This window comes from Antedon mediterranea, chromosome 4 (genome assembly GCF_964355755.1).
Source record: "Antedon mediterranea chromosome 4, ecAntMedi1.1, whole genome shotgun sequence".
Classification (NCBI taxonomy): Eukaryota; Metazoa; Echinodermata; class Crinoidea; order Comatulida; family Antedonidae; genus Antedon; species Antedon mediterranea.
The window spans coordinates 15,319,173-15,339,191 of NC_092673.1; the positions used below are offsets into that span (position 1 = coordinate 15,319,173).

Here is a 20,019-nt window from a genome sequence, read left to right on the forward strand (position 1 = left end):
TAAGCAAGTGGTTTGTAACTATTCTTTCTTTTTACGTAGTGTCATCAGCGAACAGTTTTATTTATTTTTAAATATAAAAAAATATCAAGTACAGGTATAAGTATGTCACGCCATGTATTTTTGCAAAAAAGCTGAACATTTATTAAAATAAAAAACAAAACATTAAAAATGTAATGCCAATGGTATGGTTTATTTATAAACTTGAAAGGCATTGTATTGTTCAGTGTATGCATTCTTTTATATTAGAGGGCGCTATATAAGAAGACGTGGTAAATCAGATTGATTTTAAATCGACTTGTGAAAGTTTAGATCGATTTTTCAGTACAGTATTTACATCAATGAATAATACTGCCAGTAACAGAACATTATTCAGAGGGAAGTTTAATTGTAAATTTGTTTTGGTTTTAAATACATATGTCTAAAAACAATGAATGTTGATATTAATAAAGTCTAACAAGTTTATTTGTACTCAATCATTTTCCTACCATGAAAGTGAATATGATCATCCTATAAGAGAAAAAAAGAAAGAACATCAACAAATCAAGCATCTTACTACACTCAAGCATCCAATGCCCTCTCCTCTGCTTGAACTTTATTCAAACGTCCCCAGTGTAGTACCATTAAGAAAAATAAAACTAAACAAGAAATATTTCTTACAAAAAAACCGCTCCAATTTTTTATGTTAATTAATTGTTCATTCTTTATTAAAGGATGAGTTTTTTTAATTGATATTCTTATTTAATAATTAAAACAGCCAAAACGAAAACATTGTTTATTAAACAGGTCTTTATTTTATGTTTCAGTCTTGTCCAACACAAGTCCTCCTTCAAAGGGATCAAGCCTTTTTCAATGTTACTTTGTCATATTATGTATCTCCTTTATTTTTTACTATGTCATTGAAAATAAATAAATGCACGAAAAAAAAGAAGACTGCTGTCTGCATACATCTCATAGACTCTCTTCTCCCAGACGTGCTTTGGGGTTTGCCCATTTTTTTCTAATGAAATTAATAAAAATGAGTGAAAACAATGTCATAGTTCATTTTCGTTGGTTAGTAAAAGGATTTGATAACCTAAACCTTAAAAACGTAGGCCCAGCCCTTTATGCAGTTTTTTTTAGCTATTATGCAAATGAAACTCAGAGGGGGCGGGGGGACACCTGGAAATTATTTTTTTAGCACGTGAATGATCATGAGCTCCTTCTATAGCCTGGCCTCCCACTAGGGATAGCATAACTAGGCTCTAACCTACGTTTTCTTGTAATCGTAACAACCACACCCAATACAAAAACCACAATTTATAATAAGCATTGAATAATATCTAATGAAAAATAGATTTTACTAGGCTGTAGATAATAGTTTAGTAGGCCAAACAATAATCGCCCTCTATAGTTCTAATTCTATTAAGGAAAATGTCGTCCTCTATAGTTCCAATCTTAAAATGTCTTAGTTGTGATTGGCTTATTTTTTGTGAATATTCCATTTTGTTTGTAGTAAGTAATAACTTAATACAATATTTCACTATAAAAGAAAAAGCTGAAACGATTAAGAAATGTATTTCTTCATTTGTTTTTCTTTAAAATGCACAAAATACGCTGACCATTTATCTTTTACTTAAGACAGTCAGTCCTTTATCCATGTTTAATAACCCCATCGAAATAATACAGCAGACCAAATTTAATCACGCCCCCACAAAAAATTCTTACAAAAAACTGTCCTATACACAAAACAAGCAACCCGTTTTCAGTGAGTCTCCGTGGCGCAATCGGTTAGCGCGTTCGGCTGTTAACCGAAAGGTTGGTGGTTCAAGCCCACCCGGGGACGAAGCTTTTCCTTTTCTTCAGCCTTTCAATTTATTTTTGTTATTCATTTTTACATTCTTAATACTCTCCGATAGGTTTAAGGGCTTTTTTTATATTTTTTAATTAAATTTCAATTCCAACAATAAATAAAACAAAATAAACTACTGTATAAACTAAAAAAGGGTTTTGTCACTGTTTATTAAATTTAATGAAAATTTTCCTTATTCCGTCAAAACTTTGGGTATTCTTTTTGAGTATTAATCAGAAAAGCTTGCATAAATTACTTTTTACCATTAAAATATAACTTTTGTTGACCAGAAAGGTTACCCAAGAGTTAATCTACCTTCGAAATGTAGTGGTCTTGATCAATCAATCAGATTTATATAGCGCCAGTATCCATAATAATGTCTAAAAAAATGATTTATATGACTAAACAGTTGATAATTTATAAACACATGGTATATACATACAGTGAACCACTAACAACATGTGCGTAGATAACAGGCTGATGTTCTCAATTGGTTAATCACCGTATAAAGGTACAGTAATATTGGTTACGAGGGGCCTGGTAACATGTTTATAAGTTCATTTTTATCTAGTTTGTAGTTACTCTTGATCCATTTCATTTTCATACTTTCCAGTAATTTTCCAAATTCTTTTCCTCGAGGAACACCAGCAGCTATTAAATCTTTTCCTGAAACTGGGAAAACAGGAATTTCCCAGCTCTTTATGGCATCAATGTTCACATGCTCGCCTCTGTATTTGAACATTTCGCAAACATGGCTAACAATATTTTTCTCTTTACCACCATTCTGAAAAAAGATAAATAAATATTTTAGATACAAGAGACCGCTTGGATGAGTTTGAATGACCCATCTCTTGTTATTGGTTAAAATTGTATGTCTGCATCTTTATATTGATTGTGCCATTTTGTGGATTATATATCTCCATATTTATTTGAATAAATGCCCAAGGGCGTTTATTGTTCAGGAGGATTTTTAGGAGGGCATTTATTTGAGGGAGGTGTTTATTCGAGGGATGAGTTTATTTTTTTGGGTGTAATTTGGTAACATATATAATCAAATAAATACCCCCTAGATATGAAATAATACAACACAAATAATATCGATAAGTGATAGTAAATACACAAATAATATCGATAAGTGATAGTAAAAATTGTATCAAAGTGCTTGGTAAATTGTAGATTATGTCAATCAATGAATTCTGCTACAAATAGAAATGTGTTATAATACAATATTGTGTATATATGCATGTGGCGGGGCATTTATTCGAGGAAATAAATAAAGGCCTCGGCAGTTTATTCAAGGGGTTGTTTATTCAAAATGATGTTCTATGGGGGGTGTTTATTCGAGAAGGGTGTTTATTTAAAGCGGGGGTGTTTATTTGAATAAAATGGTGTATGCTATGTAAAAGTATACAAGAATTTTAAAACAAAATAATGAAGTAATGTATGCAACTCACAGCAACAATAACATCTTGGCAATATTTGAGTGGACATTCACTTTCTATTTTTTTGCGGTGGTTTAAAATAAACATGCCCAGTTTTCTTTCTTCTAAAGAAATCTTGAGTCTTTCAATAATGTTGAGAATGTCTTGCTCGTTATCAAGAAGTGCAGACAAGATGGTCATAGGTTTTGGTTCAAGCTTGTGACTTCGTTCATAGACAACTCTCATACAATCCAGATTACCATTCACGGGCAAACCTTTAAAAGAATTTGTCGATTCAATCAACCCTCAAGCCCTTACCAGACACTCTTTGGGCTGGCAAAACATTTCTAAAGTTTTCTCAAATGTTTGAATGTATTATAAAGATTGAGAAGTTCAATGATATAATAAAAGTATAGTTTCTTGTTTTGAAGAATTTGAGGAAAGCATTTATATTTTACTCAATCTTATATAATTATCCATTCACTCCCGTGTTTAGGGTTTTATATTAAACATTATACTCTAGGCCTTTATATCTTATAAAAGTAGTCATAATTTAATTTTTTCCACAATGTTGTATAATATTTTCTCTTCTCATAAACTAACTAAATAAAATTACAGTATAAGACCATGGACCTAATATAATGGGTCCTTGAATTGTATCTGAAATTTAGTGAACTCTTGATCTCTCTTAAAATTGCACAGTTCTTGTAATAAGATGTTGAGCCATGCTAAAAGCTAAAGGTATTACCATCCTCAAGCTTACATTGAAACTGAGATTGAAATTCGAATTAGGCCCTTTATGTACACATGGCAACCATCAGTGCACCACCTACCAGATTAGTACACCGAGAAACAATACCCTACTCTTTTCGAATAGTGCTACCAAAATCAATACCATATTATTATGCTTACCAATGAATTCAGGCAAGCCTAATTCGTACATACACTTGACAATATGGGCAGCATGAAAACCCACTAGAATCTTATTTAGCTCCATCCATATTCTCTCTCCTGAGATGTTCGCAAGGCCTGATGCATTCTCTCTAATAGCTTGTAAGGTCTGTGGACAATGAACATCTGTGTGTGAAATACGTCCAAAGAATCTATAAATAAAAAATCTTTAATAGAATTATTGAAAATATTTTGTGAAAACTGTGCAAACCTTAAAGTATCTTGTATTCATTCATCAAAACACAATATCTAAGTTCGGAATAAAAATAGGGCATTGCATGACATTCAACTAAGCAAAAAATCAAATTACACATATTTCAACAGACTGTTATGGTAGGCTTTTCTCAATTTGCCATTGCCAATTGTCGTTCCAACAGACCTGAAATATCTGAGGATGCGGAGGTAGTCTTCTTGAATCCTCTTGGCAGGGTCACCGACAAATCTGACGTCACATTTGTCAAGGTGTTCTCTCCCATTAAAGTAGTCATACAGGGTTCCATCAAATCCTGAAATGAAACAATAACACAAAATAATTGAAAGAAAGAAAGAAAAAATATTAAAGAAAGTATGAATATGCTTTTGCCTAAATGCCAATTTACACAGACGAGCAGTAACTGAAATAGAAATATAGAGTACACAATGCTTAGGATAGATACAGATTCTACATGGGACAAGCACCATGGTTTCTCGCTTTACCGTTACCGCTTGTCTGTGTAAATTATTAGTAAGACACTGTTTTTGCAGTTACATGTATTAACTTACTGTATATTGCTTTATTAGTTTTAAAAGCATATGGAATGGAATAATAAAATCACGTTTGAACACACAAACCTAGAAACATGGAGTTAATAATAAAATCACATTTGAAAACACAAACCTAGAAACATGGAGTTAATAATAAAATCATGTTTGAACACACAAACCTAGAAACATGGAGTTAATAATAAAATCACGTTTGAACACACAAACCTAGAAACATGGAGTTAATAATAAAATCATGTTTGAACACACAAACCTAGAAACATGGAGTTAATAATAAAATCATGTTTGAACACACAAACCTAGAAACATGGAGTTAATAATAAAATCATGTTTGAACACACAAACCTAGAAACATGGAGTTAATAATAAAATCACGTTTGAACACACAAACCTAGAAACATGGAGTTAATAATAAAATCACATTTGAACACACAAACCTAGAAACATGGAGTTAATAATAAAATCACGTTTGAACACACAAACCTAGAAACATGGAGTTAATAGTAAGATCACGTCTCTCAGCATCAATCACCCAGTCCTTAGTAAACTCTACTTCCGCATGTCTGCCGTCTGTCACTTTGTCAATACGCAACGTTGTAACTTCAAAATTCTCGTCATTTATTCTGGCTGTGATTGTCCCATGTTTTTCTCCTCTTGTGTTGATCATTCGAATGTTTTCTTTATTAAACATTTCCTTCATTTCAGAGGGTGTAGCTGTTGTTGCAAAATCAATGTCATTTGGAATCTTCTGCAAAAATAAATTTGTTTATATATTAAGTTAATGACAGATCATCAAACCACCGAAAGAGGGTTGTGGCAAATGTAGTATTCAATTAGGAACTACAATTTGTTGTATTCGATTGGGAACTTTCGTTGTCAACGTAAAGATTCGTTGAGTACTTTTTGTATTCAAATTGTAAATTTGTGCTCAACAGAAACTCATTTGAATAGAAAACGTTGACAACGAAAGCTTTTTCGTTAAGAACAATCTCAACGTTCAAAATACTCCGTTAAAGAAGTACTCAACGGAAAAACTACTCAACGGTCCACTCAAATACGACAATTGTAAATGAAATGTGCTCAACAGAAAATCATTCGCATAGAAAAGGTTGAAAATGCAAGCTTTTTCGTTGAGAACAGTCTCAATGCTCAAAACACTCCGTTAAATAAGTACTCAACGGAAAACCTATACTTAACAGTAAAATTCCCAATCAAATACGACAATTGATTAGCTTTCGCAATGTAAACCCAAATGAATTGCATAACAGATGATGATATTAAAGATATTTATTGTCCCCATAATAACAATTAGAATATTTATTCAAATGTATATTTAGTGAAAAATGACCAACAACATGTACTATTGTCTTACTCTCTTGATCAAATCTCTGACGGCCCCTCCAGCAATGCGGATCTCGTATTTGTACTGTGTAAATACGTCATGCAACTTTATCATCCCTGGGCTGAAGATTCCACGGAATTCTGCAGAATCCAACTTCATCACATTACTTTTATTGTGTACACTAGAACAAATTATTAATCGGCAATATCTTCCTGATTGTAACAGTGCTGCAATGGGTCTATGACTCAAATTCATTAGCCTAGATTGAGTTGGTAGAACCTGGACCTGGTCTTGGTATTATAGAATCTGAATTCAGCAGCTTGGAAAGTCTGAGAAGAAAATAATAATTTAGTATATACATAAATACCCTTTTTACTACTATTATTCTAAACTTAGATGTTTGTAGGCCAGCCTGAAACACAGACACAGAGCAGAGAGAGTGCCATAACAGGGAAATTCCCGTCATCTTCATTCATTTAAATTACCAGGCTACCTAGCTCTAGCTGGTTCTAGTAAATGCAATGGTCCAATTGTTATGTATTATACACTAGGTAATATAATATTATTAGGTCTACCTTGAAAATTACACGACAATTACATCATTTAGTTGCAAATTTTCCTTAGACAAGTACTAGTAGTAGTAGTAGTATAACAGTACATTACTAATACTATCCATGTGTGTGTGTTTTGTTTTGCACTTTTGTTAATGGTATTAGCGCCCTCAGTTGCAACAATCCACAAGCTCATAACAAAAACAAACCACCAAATAAAAAATAGGAAAGCTGCTGAGATCGAAAAGGTAAAATTTACCCTGAACAAACTAGGCATAAAGCATTATATTATAGTATACTCATAGTATTACTAGGCCTAGGGAATCCGGCCTAGGCCTAGGCTAGTATGTTTCCAAGTAGGCTTGTCCTCTGACAATATGCCTAACTAGTTAGACACTCAGCAGGCTAGGCCTAGCTAGAGGCAGGGAGTTGTTATCACTATTAACAACTCCCTGCTAGAGGCTAGAGTATATAGGCCTAGGCCTAGTAGGTTATCAGACGATCGGGACCACGGACGATCGAGCCCAAATCGTGAGACGATCGGGCCCATCAAGTGTGAAAGACGATCAGGACCAGAGACGATCGGGCCCAATGAATAAGACGGGCCCAAAACATTCTCGGAAAATTTAAAAAAATTAATATTCAATTTAAAGTCAGAAAAATATGCATTACCGAATTAGGTTTCACGCAGCGGCATGTGCTAATTAATTTTGTCGCGAGAGAGAAGTAAAGTTATACGCCGTGGTTAGGATTCCGGCACCGGAACTCAACTGCCCACCGTTAGAGAATCCGACACGCTATTGCGCATGCCCAGAGCTCTGGGAAGTGAATTATAGCTTGCACTAAATAGTGCCACACCACACGGAGAGTCGGAGTGTTACAGGGATTTACTGTAGCCTAGATAGTCGTTGCGCGAGCGAGAGAGCGATGGATGAAACTTGGCCTATGCCATACATGAATTAATAATTAAAATATGACTACGCCACGCGTTAAAATAATTATAATGATATTAATAAGTATCAGTATCTATCTAAGAATCGTAATGCTGTTTTTAGCGTTGCGACCCTGACTTTCCGAACAGTTTTTTCACATCCACGCGGTGGCTGCCGTCAACAAATCAACTTGTGATTGCATGTTGTATATGTACAGTATAATGCGTTATGAAAAATCATAAAACTAGTCATGTAATTATATAATTCATAATGATATGAATTTTATATATGAATGAAGCAACCACTTTTTAATTACAAAATAATTACTATAGGCCCACTGGTCACGTAGTCTAACTGGTAGCCCTAGCCTAGATTAGTGGATCCCATATTAGTAGGCATCTAGGCTAGTTCGCCGTGTGGCGCAGCTAGCTATGAAATAATCCATCGCTGTTGATAAGTATAGAGTCGCCGATTACCTCGCTCTGGGCATGCGCAATAGCGTGTCGGATTCCCTAACGCTGGGCAGTTGAGTTCCGGTGCCGGAATCCTAACCACGGCGAAGTTCTATCACACTGTAGCCTATTAGGCGCTACTGCAGTTTCGCACCACACTGTTAAATCTTCGATTTATCACTTAATTTTTTTCTCACACCCACATCATACAATTTCAGGCCATTATGTAACATGTTTCCATGATTTAGCCACCGTTATATTTACCTTTATCACAATAAAAAATGCCTTTCAAAACAGCTCCATTTCCGCGAATACCTCGATCGAACTGTGGCCATTTTAGAATCAGAAAATTGCCAGAAATCAATGTATGTTTTATTTTCTGTTTTATTTTTAAACTGCAAAGAGTGGTTTTTATAAAGAACCAGCTAGCTGTACATATCAAAACGGCGACGATATGAGTCTGTACATAAAACATTGATAGGACCTATTATTAATATGAATAATAATACTAATATTAATAATAAAATATTAATTAAACCTCTCTTTCGCCAGCTGAAAATATTTCTTGCCTTTCAAAACTAAATAGGCCTAGACCTATATATGTGTAATCGGATTTTATAACACTGGCCTCTATAGTTTCTACATTTTTTGGGGAAAATGAAGCATACATTCTGGCAATTAAGTGATAAATATAAGATGGCGAACATTTCGCAGTGTGTTGACATCGAGTTCAGTATTGTTTAAAATGTTTTGAAAAGTATTGTTATTTAAAAAAAATTACTTCGTAAGTGGCCGAATCGTATAAACATGTTACATAATATTATGTTGTGAGTGTGAAAAAGAAAAATTTAGGTGAGAAATCGAAGATATAACGGTGTGGTGCGAAACTGCAGTAGCGCCGTCTATTATATGAGTGTCTCGAAAACAGAGACCTCGAAAACAGAGACCCGAGACCCAGGGTCTCTGTTTTCGAGAAAATCTCGAAAACAGTTTTCGAGACACCCCCTATTATATAGGCCTAGGATAGGCCTAGAGCAAAAATTAAATACGGAAATACATACAACACAAGAATATTAACAATCAAATCAATCACATTTATTCATAAATCGAGAGTATTTGGTAAGAAATTCTTAAAACCAGTAGTTTTAATTAGGGGAAAATTATGATAAAATCAGAAAAATCTAATTAACCTTTTTAATTAAAATCTTAATTTACGCAAGAAAAGCATATGGCACATTATTTTATATAACACAAAAGCTAATCGGGCCCAATGCTAAGACGATCGGGCCCAACATGGTTCTGAAAATACTGGACGATCGGACCAACTGATAAGACGATCGGGCCCAACACATAAGACGATCGGGACCACAAAATGTGGGCCCGATCATCTGTTCCCCGAGTATATAGTAGTAGGCGAGCTAACCTTGCTTGGCCTACTAACTAGAGGCGGCGCTGGGATTTGGCATGAATATACTACAGGGACGTCCTCAAAGCTATAGAGCCGGATTTTTTAATTTCAAACCGGATGCAGCCATATGACGTCTCGAAGATGGTACCATATAGCCATATAAACTATTTGGTAGCGAGGTTATTGATGTGTATGTGACGTCACATCCCGTCTTACAGCTTCTTTTGCTGTACCCCGAGTATCGCACATTCGTGCTTGTTCTTTCCAGAAACAAGTTAAAATCAGTTTAAAACTTTTCATTCGTCACAACGCATCAACAATAGGGAGTTTTCGCAAGAGCACGTAAACGTCAATTTTAACGGATGATGTCTAGCGTAGTTCAGCCTACAGTTGTGCAACATACTTGTTCTTTTTTTATTTCACGCAACGCATGTGTCGCACATGCAACATACGCTGCTTTCGATTAAACAAATCATGGACATGGCATGGGCCTAGATACTACAGTAGGCCTAATTAAGCTTGATTAATCATGCATATTGGCTGATAAATAGGAAAATTTCAATGTACCATTAGTTTTCTTAATAATTTTGCAGAAATGTGATGATTCTTCTTCCATGTTTCGATACCCTTCGGTTAACGTTTTTTGTTTTATTCATAATTTTTCAGAAATAAGGTTCTCAACGTACAGAGCTATATTTTTCGTAATGCTTGCGTACATGCAGATCTATTTGTTTACAAAGTGGGCGGAGTTTGCATGTTGCATGTAGGGAAATAGCGTTAAAGTTAACATTATGTGCTGCTGTGAAAACTCCCTACTAAAAACAACAAAACACCACTTATCACGGAGTCTTCAGTTTCGGAAAAAACATAAATCAGTATTTTGACTGTTTTTTATATTAAAAAATGAATAAAACGTACAATTAAATTAATTAAATATCACAATAACATTATGGTATATTATGTTAGCATGTAATAATTTATGTCATAAAAACCTACCGGGCAATACCGGGTAAAGATTAGCATGACCCCTTTCTCAAGCTCCTGTTGCCCTTCAAAGTCTAGTTTGCTAAAAGAATCAAAGTCCACACAATGATAATGTGATCAATATAAGCTGGTAGGCCAACTAAAAAAGGCTGGTGGTGGGATGAGGCCTGAACATATTAATTATATTTATTAAAATTAAATATTATACATTAAATGTTTAAAATTGAATGAAGAATACGATAGATATACTGTATTCCATTGACTGTAAATTGTTTTCTTCGTTTAATAATGAATAATGAATTCAGCCTAATCATAAAAATACTTAATGTTAATGTTATATGACATACAATAAACTTTATTTGTCAAAAATATAATAATAGCCTTCCTTTGGCAAGATAGATATTGAAATACATATAAATTCTTTTAAAATACTGTAATTAAATGTACTGTCTCTTTTCAGATGGAACAATATAACATTGTAACGTTAGTTAGTAGTTACAGACGAATACAAAGTACAAGTTGGCTGTTGCAGCTTTCAGCTCAAGTTATTCTACACATCGTCAGGTATATTTGATTCATGAATATGTATGAGCATGTACAGTATATAATATTGCAGTCACGAATCCTCAAATGCCCCCAACCGCTATGATTACATGGTTTGTATACAATATATGGTAATTACAGTCACAAACCACAAATTCCCCCACTCTTTCTCCCTATGATGATAATGTATGTACAATATTTAATCTTTATATTTCAGGTGGAATAATCCTTTGTTATCTCTTACATCGTGGATGATTCTGTTTGCAGTATCATTGACAGCTACCCGCCGTAAGCTAATTCTATAAATATATTCAAATTATAATAAATTAGAAAGTTGCAATGTTTTCTTTTGGTTTTTGGTGACCCCCAATGGAAATAAGTTTTTTATTAAACTTGCTTGGATTATCCTCAGTTCACTTTTTTTTTTGTTCAATGTTTGTCTGTCTGTAAAATTGAATGAACTGAAATAAAATGTTTATATTACAGGCAATTATTTTACAAATGGTATTGTTCTATTAATTGCATTACTAAATCTCTGTAAAGGACCATTCACACTAGGACGATAACGATCGACGATAATAGACAATAACTTGCATTTTTCATACATAAAATAAAAGAAATATAAAACCTTTTCATTCTAGAACTATAGAATAACCATCTATGCTTCCTTTGATGAAAATTATATTTTCACACGTCCAATCAAATGACATCATGATTAGTAAGAGCAATAATATCGTGACGATACAACGATTTTATTGTTTTTATTTATTATGACGTCATTTGATTGGAATTTTAAAAATATTATTTTTATCAAAGACAGCATAAATGATTATCCTATAGTCCTAGAACGAAACCCTTTCTAATTTCTTTTGTTTTATGTTAAAAAAATGCATGCTTATATATTTATCGTCGATTGTTATCGTCCTAGTGTGAATGGGCCTTAAAGCTGTCTACACTATCAAACTAGTTTGACAAAAAAAGTGTGATGTGCCCATGGTAGTGATGTGAAATCATCATGTCCATATCTGGACACATCAAATTTTGTTGTCAGTTTGATAGTGTAGACTGAGCAAATTCAGTACTATGTAATGTAAAAATACAACTTTTAACATGGTGATCCCAATTTAATTATTTGTTTACTTGTTTACTTGTTTCCGGAGCTCAGCAATGCTGGGTCCGGAGTCGAGGCTAGGCTATGCCTATAAGCCCCTCTTGATAATTAATCAACTCTTGAATATGGCGCAAATTTAAGAGGGTGGTTGGACCATGCCCGTTCAAGACCGGACTTAAATTGATTGGTTGATCTTGAAGCTACTACATTAATAGGTTTTGTATCTTAACAGAACAAGTTCTTGTTTGGAGTATATCATGCATCTTGTCAACAGCAGTAATTGGTGCACTTATCCGTTTATCACAAATCAAAACTACTCAACATTTGAATAAAAGGAGAAAAGAGAATAATACAGAACTACTAGACACTACTGGGTAAGATATTCTACTCATTACTTTTGATACATTATCGATAACGTTTATAAATAAGACTTCAATGCAATAGTGCTGCTCCAAACACCTTTCTGTATTCATTATAAATCCTACATTATTATTATAATGACTGCATTATTATATTACATTTCAAGGTCATCATATGATTCTAAAACAGCAACATTATCAGACGAGGAGAAGAAACAGATATTATTTGAAAGCCGCCGCTTGTTTTTAGATGCTCAAGACTTATTTCTGTGGCTAAATAAGGCAACTGATGATCTGTATTGTTTACTTATTTGGTATAATGTTTACTTATCTAGTTTGTAAGTATTATATAGTTGTTATAAATGTATTCATTTCCTTTATTGTAATCTGTAATATTCAACTGCATGTTGAGCTCTGTCTACACTATCAAACTAGTTTGAAAAAAAAACTGTGATGTGGCCAAAAATGGTAGTGATGTGCCTAAAAATGGTAGTGATATGTCCAAATATGAAAGTGATATGACATCATCATGTCCATATATGGGCACATCACATTTTTTTTTTGTCACATAAATTGTTATAGTATAGGCAGAGCTTAAATCTCTGTCTACACTATCAAACTACAAAAAAAATGTGATGTGCCAAATATGGTAGTGATACAGTATGACATCATCATGCCATATATGGGCACATTACATTTTTTGTCACATAAAGTTTGATAGTGTAGACTTGTTGCAGTTGATGAACAGAAGTAGTTGACAATTGATACATTGTATTGTACACACCTTACAAGAGACTACTTTCCCTTACTTGAAACAGTAGTGGACAATACAAGTTGACATTTTAACTTAAGTCATCATCTATGTATTAATCTACTTTCAATATGTCCAAAGGATAGTTTGGAATTAAACTGACAGCTAAATATCTAATCTGAAGCACTGTGGTTGTTGAAATTCTAAACCACAACTTACCGTCTATGCCATGAGCAGTTGTTGTGAAGGAGCTTTCAAGTGTTGTTGCTCTCCATACTTGAGTCATTTATTTACCACATTTATTCGAATAAATGCCCCGCTTTGAATTAACGACTCCCTCGAATAAATTCTCCCATAAAACATCATTTGGAATAAACTCAAATAATGCCTGCGGCTATTATTTTTTTCTTAAAATAAACACCCAACCACATGCATTACACGCAAGAATGTATTACAACACATTTCTATTTGTAGTAGAATTCATTGAATTCCATGATCTATAAATTTACCAATCATTTTGATAAAATTTTTACTGTATTTTATCACATTTATTTAGGGAGAATTGTTTTCATACAATAATATTACATTTAAAAAAAACACCTACCTCTATTAAACGACTCCCTCGAATAATAAACGCCCCGCGGCATTTATTCGAATATATACGGTTTCTAACATTCATCATATATTTTAAAATTCCATGCTAATCATGTAAAATAGACTTATCCTATATTTTGTGGCAATAGTCTAGTATCCGTGATGCTCAAAAAATAGATAATTCCATAAATAGAAAAGTCAATTTTTAACCCAATTATCATTAACATGTTATTTCATCGACTGACTTTGACATTTCAGATTCAGACATTATCCTTTTGCAGACCATTAAACAAACCATTAATTCACTGATGTGTACTAAATGATATGTTTTTAGGTTTTATGGTGCATGTTTGTTGGCAATATTAGCATTTTTTCTTCTTCCTAACCAATTGAGTGGAGCTGTTTTAGTTTGCAGTTTATTTGCAATTAATAGAGGATTTTACTGCTGTTTATTATCTGCGTATACTAGCATTTACAAGTTTGTTGAAAAAAGGGAAAAGGTAATATTTGTATATTTCACTGTTTATAATTGGACTGAATTTCAGTTTTGTCAAATACATACCTGTTTATTGTTTACTGTTTATGACTAGTATAATCCCACCCCAACTAGGCAAATTCATACATATATAATTTAACATTTTCAACATTTTGTCTTCAGCCTTCAACAGAGTCAATACAAGAATTGTCTACTCCAGTGGATGTAAGTTAATATTTATTTATGAACAAAACACTCCAGTATATTGTAAATGATGACCAATGCTTTTACACACAACAATACAGTAAAACCTTAAAAAGAAGCCCATTTTGACAATAAGCCCCCTCTGTGGTTTGCAAAAGTAATCTTGAAAAGAAGCCTATCTTAAAATTAAGCATGCTGGGCTTATTTTCAAGATAGTATGGGCTTCTTTTTGATATAGACTGTATTTGAAAATCAAAGGAATAGAAATGTATGACCGTGTTATCGTACGGTATCAATATATACATGATCTTACAACCCTTTACTTATCTCAACCATCAAGTCTCATATATTAATTCTACAATTATTGTAAAGATTTCATCTTGTACAGTATCGACCTGTCTGCTTCCTTGGTTAATATATAAAATTGGCAGGGAATGTCTGAAAATCATATTGTAGAAACAATTCACAAAATTTACATATTCATTTTGAAAAGAAACCCCCTCTTCAGTTTGCAAAAGTAATCTCGACAAAAAGCCCATCTTGAAAAGAAGCCCACTCAAGACTCCTAAAAAGAAGAAGCCCATGGGTAATTTTACGGTATATTTATTTATATGGAAACAAAGTACTGACATTTTATCAGGGTTTTTTATCCTTTTTTATTTTGGTACCAGTCTGATGTAGAATGTAACTCAGACACTGAATCAATGTACAATGAAACAAAAGAAGAACATCTATCAAGAACAAACATAGATGAGAAAGGAGATGAAAAAACAAAAACCAACAAGCCTCCTAGTTGCATCCTGTGTAACACTGTCTTTACTTCCGTTTTAAAGAGAAGAGTAAGTTTTTACAATCTCCGACCATTCTAGCTTTTCATAAAAATTGTTACTTGTCGTATAAAACCAAAGCTGTTCTTTTTCTTAGCGGTATTGTCGCTATTGTGGAAACCAATTCTGTCCAAAATGCTGCTTCAAGAAGATCCCACGCTCATCATTTGGTGCAACTTGTAAGTTTAATATTTATTAGTCATCAATTAAGTTCATTTTAGCTGATACAGTATATACAGTCAAACTCGCCCAATACCGGACACCTTTGGGCTGGCCTAATATGTCTGGGTTTCCGGAAAGTATGGTATTCGGAATGTGTTTTTAATGGTAAAACTGAATTTGGGACCTTTTGGACCTCAAGAAAGGTCTAGTTTTGGGAGAGTTTCCAGTTTCAGAGAGTCAGGTATTGGGAAAGTCGACTGTATATGAAAATAGCTAGTAAATGAAATCTGATATGCTACAAGAAATGAAATAGTGTAAGATTCAAACATAAATGCTTCAGGTCATAGGAAGGCATATATCAACTTTCCGATTAAATTTTTGTGTACAGATTACAAATTGGCCAAGTAGAGGGTTCCCCGGTCTACTAGTACACACAACCACTCACTCACAGCCACTGATCATAACTCAGCCCTCTGGCAGACCAGCTTTTAACTGAAGATATCGCCCAGTATAAATAAATAATACATTTACCGATAACTATTACCTATAATTCGTAAAATCATTCATTCTTTACTTCAGCCCCAGCTGCTCAGAGTGCAAAGGAACTGGTGTGCAATCAATGTTACTATTTCTTAACTGGTGAACAAGTGACACAGTCAAAGTGATCTTATCAGGGGTTAGTGAGTAAGGACGTGTTGGACGTTGGATTACTGATCATGAGTTTAAATCCAACTCTCGCCGCATTGCTTGCAAAAAACTTGTACTTGTGTTTGCCTATCTCCACCCAAGTGTATAACTGGGTACCCGGTTAAGTCAAGACACTGCATTATGGGAGTATGTTTCCATACGTGTTTAATTTTAATGACCGGGATAATAATGTGATGCGCACAGTAGGATTGTGCAATAAGCACATAAGAACAGACACTATTATTATGTATGTGTATTGAAAGAAACATAACGTAACACAACTGTTTGCAATTTTAACACTTTGTTATTGAAGACACTTTTATATCTTGGTTCACTGAACATGCAGATGAATGATGATATTTAAAACTGTGTCGTTGAAGCTTGTTTGTTTTTGTTGTTGAATTGGCAAACATGTTTGCTTGTAGGATTTGATAACATTATTATGTTAGTGTTATTGCTTAAAATTGAAAACTGTTTTTATAGATTAAAAGAAAAACGAACAAACCAAAATAATAATTATTTTTTTAATTGTGTCAATCATGAATATTAAGTAAACTCAACATTCCCACCGAAATAGTGCACTTAATCTGTTAAATACAGTAGACTATAGAGGCAACAAATATGGTAGAAATATCCATCTAACTTTAATCGACCGTAATATTAAGTACTTAATAATTTGTAGCACCATACATCAATTTATTTCATATTTTGTTAGTATTTATGGAATAGGACTAAATATAGGTAGACATTGTAAGTATTTTTAACATTCCTAATCAATACAGTACCGTAAAACCTCGTTTTTTGTTTTGGGCTTCTTTTCTAGATAGTTTGGGCACAACAATCCAGTCTTATATATTTCTCCTACAGTTTGTTGTTTTCCAATATATCTTCGGAGTGCATCTTGTATTTTCTTGTCTGTTCTTATTTTAGTAGCATTTCGGAAAAAATAAGCCCCCTTTTTCAGTTTACAAAGATAATCACGAAAACAAGACCACACAAAAAGCAGAAGCCCATGGGCTTCTTTTGAGGTTTTACAGAGTATCTATATATATACATATATATAAAAATTCATCCTATGAGTTTAGTTATTTTACTTGGTACAGGATAGCATCTGTGGTTTGACAATACCCTATTATGAAAATGGTATGATCCGTTGCTGGAGTGTCGAACTTTTTCTATATACATAATTGATAAATGTCAAATGTTGAACAATAGGGCATTAAAATAATCCAAATTCTCTTAGGCCATATGTCGGTGGATTCAGAGCAGTTACTTAACATCAAAATGTCAACTAAACTTTATACTGCAGCAATATAAATTAGTGCAATTATTACTGAAGGAATGGAATATTAATTATTTTAATATTGAATCTTGAATCTATCTATAAAAGTTATTTTGTACATTAAATAGCATAAATATTAACTCATGTTTTAATGATGTAACTAGAAAAGAAGTAGAGTAAAATGTTTTATTCATTTGTTAATCTTTACTAATGACTGTGCAATTAAATAATTATAGTTTATTCTGTTGTTGGCATTTTTTATTTGACTGTTCACACTGCGCTTATGTAGACATCACACTCTTCAATTCCCCACGATCACAACATTCCAGCTGAGCAAACAACAAATCTGATCTATTCGAAATTTATAGGTCCATGATTCAAATAACCTTACCCCGCCCCATAGAACATAGTTTTTTAAATAAAAGCCTCCCTAAATTAAACAATATTGTATTATTTCAAATTTAAATTTATTAACGCCTCCCTCGAATAAATTCCACTTAAAAACCATCCCCTTAACCTAACCTTACATGATACGGACACCACATATGATATAAATGAGATGCTGTATTAGCCCCGGGGCGTTTATTCGAATAAAGAATAAATCTAGTAGGCCTAGACGATAAAATTAGGCATAATATAGAGAATAACATTGTAATAAGCAACTGTCTACACACGGATTTTGTCTCTATATAGTTATAGTTGGAAGTATTTTGTTTTGTTTTCTATGAGTAACTAAACTGTGTTCATTGTGTTTCATGTTTCAATAAAAAGTACTACATTGTTTACAAGAGCTATAGGGCTATTCCTACTAGTAAATGTTGCGTTATTAAAAGTATAATTTAAACATTCTATTCCAATTTTTATTTGTAGTAGAATTCATTACAGTTTACCAAGACTTTTGATTTGATTACTTCTCGAAATTAGGTTAATTATGTTTTTTGTTTCATATCTCGGGGGTATTTATTTGATTATACATGTTACCATATTACACACAAAAAATAAATGCCTTCCCCAAATAGCCTACACTCCTTCCTAAAAACCCTACTGATCAACAAACGCTCCGAGTCGTTTATTCGAATAAATACGGTACGATACATGTAGACAATTGTTGTAAACCATTTCTACAGCTAGGCGCAATATGCCCCTATACAGTACAAAATGTCGTCACAAGGCATCCGATACAACATAGATTTTAATGTATTATTTATATAACACATACACCCTACAGCCTACATTTCAGATATACTGCAGGCCATTCATGGGCTTTCTACACAAACAACCTATTCGCAACATTAATCACAATTTGCATAATCATAATTATGTAAGTATGTTACCAAACCGTAGATTAAATGAAATTCAAATTAAATATTCATGGTAAAAAGTTATTTTTAGTCGTTTTTGATCTGTATGCACGAACATAATGTAACATTTGAAGCCACAGGGTATAATAGAATCAAATAAATATGGAAAGCGAATACAGTTCGTGCGACACGTTTAGTTCTTTTAAGAACTAAATTAAAATTAATAATAATAATAATAACTTTATTGTTTCTCTTTTATAACAGAGGCACAATTCTCAAGAGATGTGCAACAAAATAAAATAAATATGGACTTATCTTAATACACAATCAAATACAACTATTTGTAAAATATTATTACATTAAAAAGTATATAAACATTATGTTATAAAAATACATTTAATACATTTGAGCGAAAAGTAAAAGATTGTGTTATGGAAGGATACTATAAATGTCGTTGCGTTCTTTCCATGCAGTTGTGCTATGCATGTTAAACTATTCAATAATCCTATTTTTACTCGTTTTATTTCCTTTTTTTTCACTCTTTCCTACTTACAGCTCTGTCTACACTATCAAACTTTATGTTACAACAAAATGTGATGTGCCTATATAGACATGATTAAGTCTTCATAATGAAAAGAAAAATATAAAATAATGTTGATTTTAGTGTCATTTTGTCAATAGTTTTTGTGACTCTAATAGTAACACCCATGGGTTACTGCTAGAATAGTGTGTTATTAATATTATTATAGATCGGACTTATAAGGTCGGTTACTATTAGAAGGGGGTTGCTATTAGAGTGTGGGTTACTTTTAGAAAATTTACGGTATGTGACAAAAACATAAGATGTGCCCATATATGGACATGATGATGTCATTTCACTACCATATTTAGGCATATCACTACCATTTGGGCACATCACATTTTTTTTGTCAAACTAGTTTAATAGTGTAGAAAGGGGTTTTCTCTCGCTCTTACCTCTCCTCTTTTTTTTAGTCGCGTGGACGCGACTCAATAGTTCACTATGTCGGTCGGTCGGTCTGTCTGTCGGTCGGTCCGGTATCACTATGCGTTTTGTCGCTTTTCTGTACTTTT

At 33.2% G+C, this 20,019-nt stretch overlaps 2 protein-coding genes and 1 non-coding gene across 4 annotated transcripts; 2 read left to right on the forward strand and 1 right to left on the reverse strand.

The window, feature by feature from the left end:
- Positions 1-1,434: 1,434 nt before the first annotated feature.
- On the reverse strand, positions 1,435-8,553 carry LOC140046763 (CCA tRNA nucleotidyltransferase 1, mitochondrial-like). 2 transcript variants are annotated; one of them, XM_072091484.1, is made up of 7 exons: positions 8,504-8,553; positions 6,335-6,633; positions 5,446-5,710; positions 4,580-4,706; positions 4,162-4,352; positions 3,283-3,524; positions 1,435-2,612 (listed from the first exon to the last, which is right to left on the reverse strand). In XM_072091484.1, exons 2-7 carry the CDS (start codon positions 6,557-6,559, stop codon positions 2,355-2,357), a joined length of 1,308 nt encoding a protein of 435 aa, XP_071947585.1. In that variant the 5' UTR covers positions 6,560-6,633; positions 8,504-8,553; the 3' UTR covers positions 1,435-2,354. The 2 variants fall into 2 exon arrangements, with proteins under 2 accessions (XP_071947585.1, XP_071947584.1); XM_072091483.1 differs by lacking the exon at positions 8,504-8,553 and adding an exon at positions 6,880-6,996.
- Positions 1,749-1,822, forward strand: Trnan-guu (transfer RNA asparagine (anticodon GUU)). The gene has a single exon. It is a non-coding gene; the product is annotated as a tRNA-Asn (tRNA).
- Positions 7,072-17,936, forward strand: LOC140046764 (protrudin-like). Its single transcript, XM_072091485.1, has 10 exons — positions 7,072-7,103; positions 11,092-11,195; positions 11,392-11,462; positions 12,518-12,659; positions 12,812-12,982; positions 14,324-14,489; positions 14,648-14,689; positions 15,340-15,507; positions 15,593-15,674; positions 16,237-17,936. Exons 2-10 carry the CDS (start codon positions 11,092-11,094, stop codon positions 16,320-16,322), a joined length of 1,032 nt encoding a protein of 343 aa, XP_071947586.1. The 5' UTR covers positions 7,072-7,103; the 3' UTR covers positions 16,323-17,936.
- Positions 17,937-20,019: the final 2,083 nt, after the last annotated feature.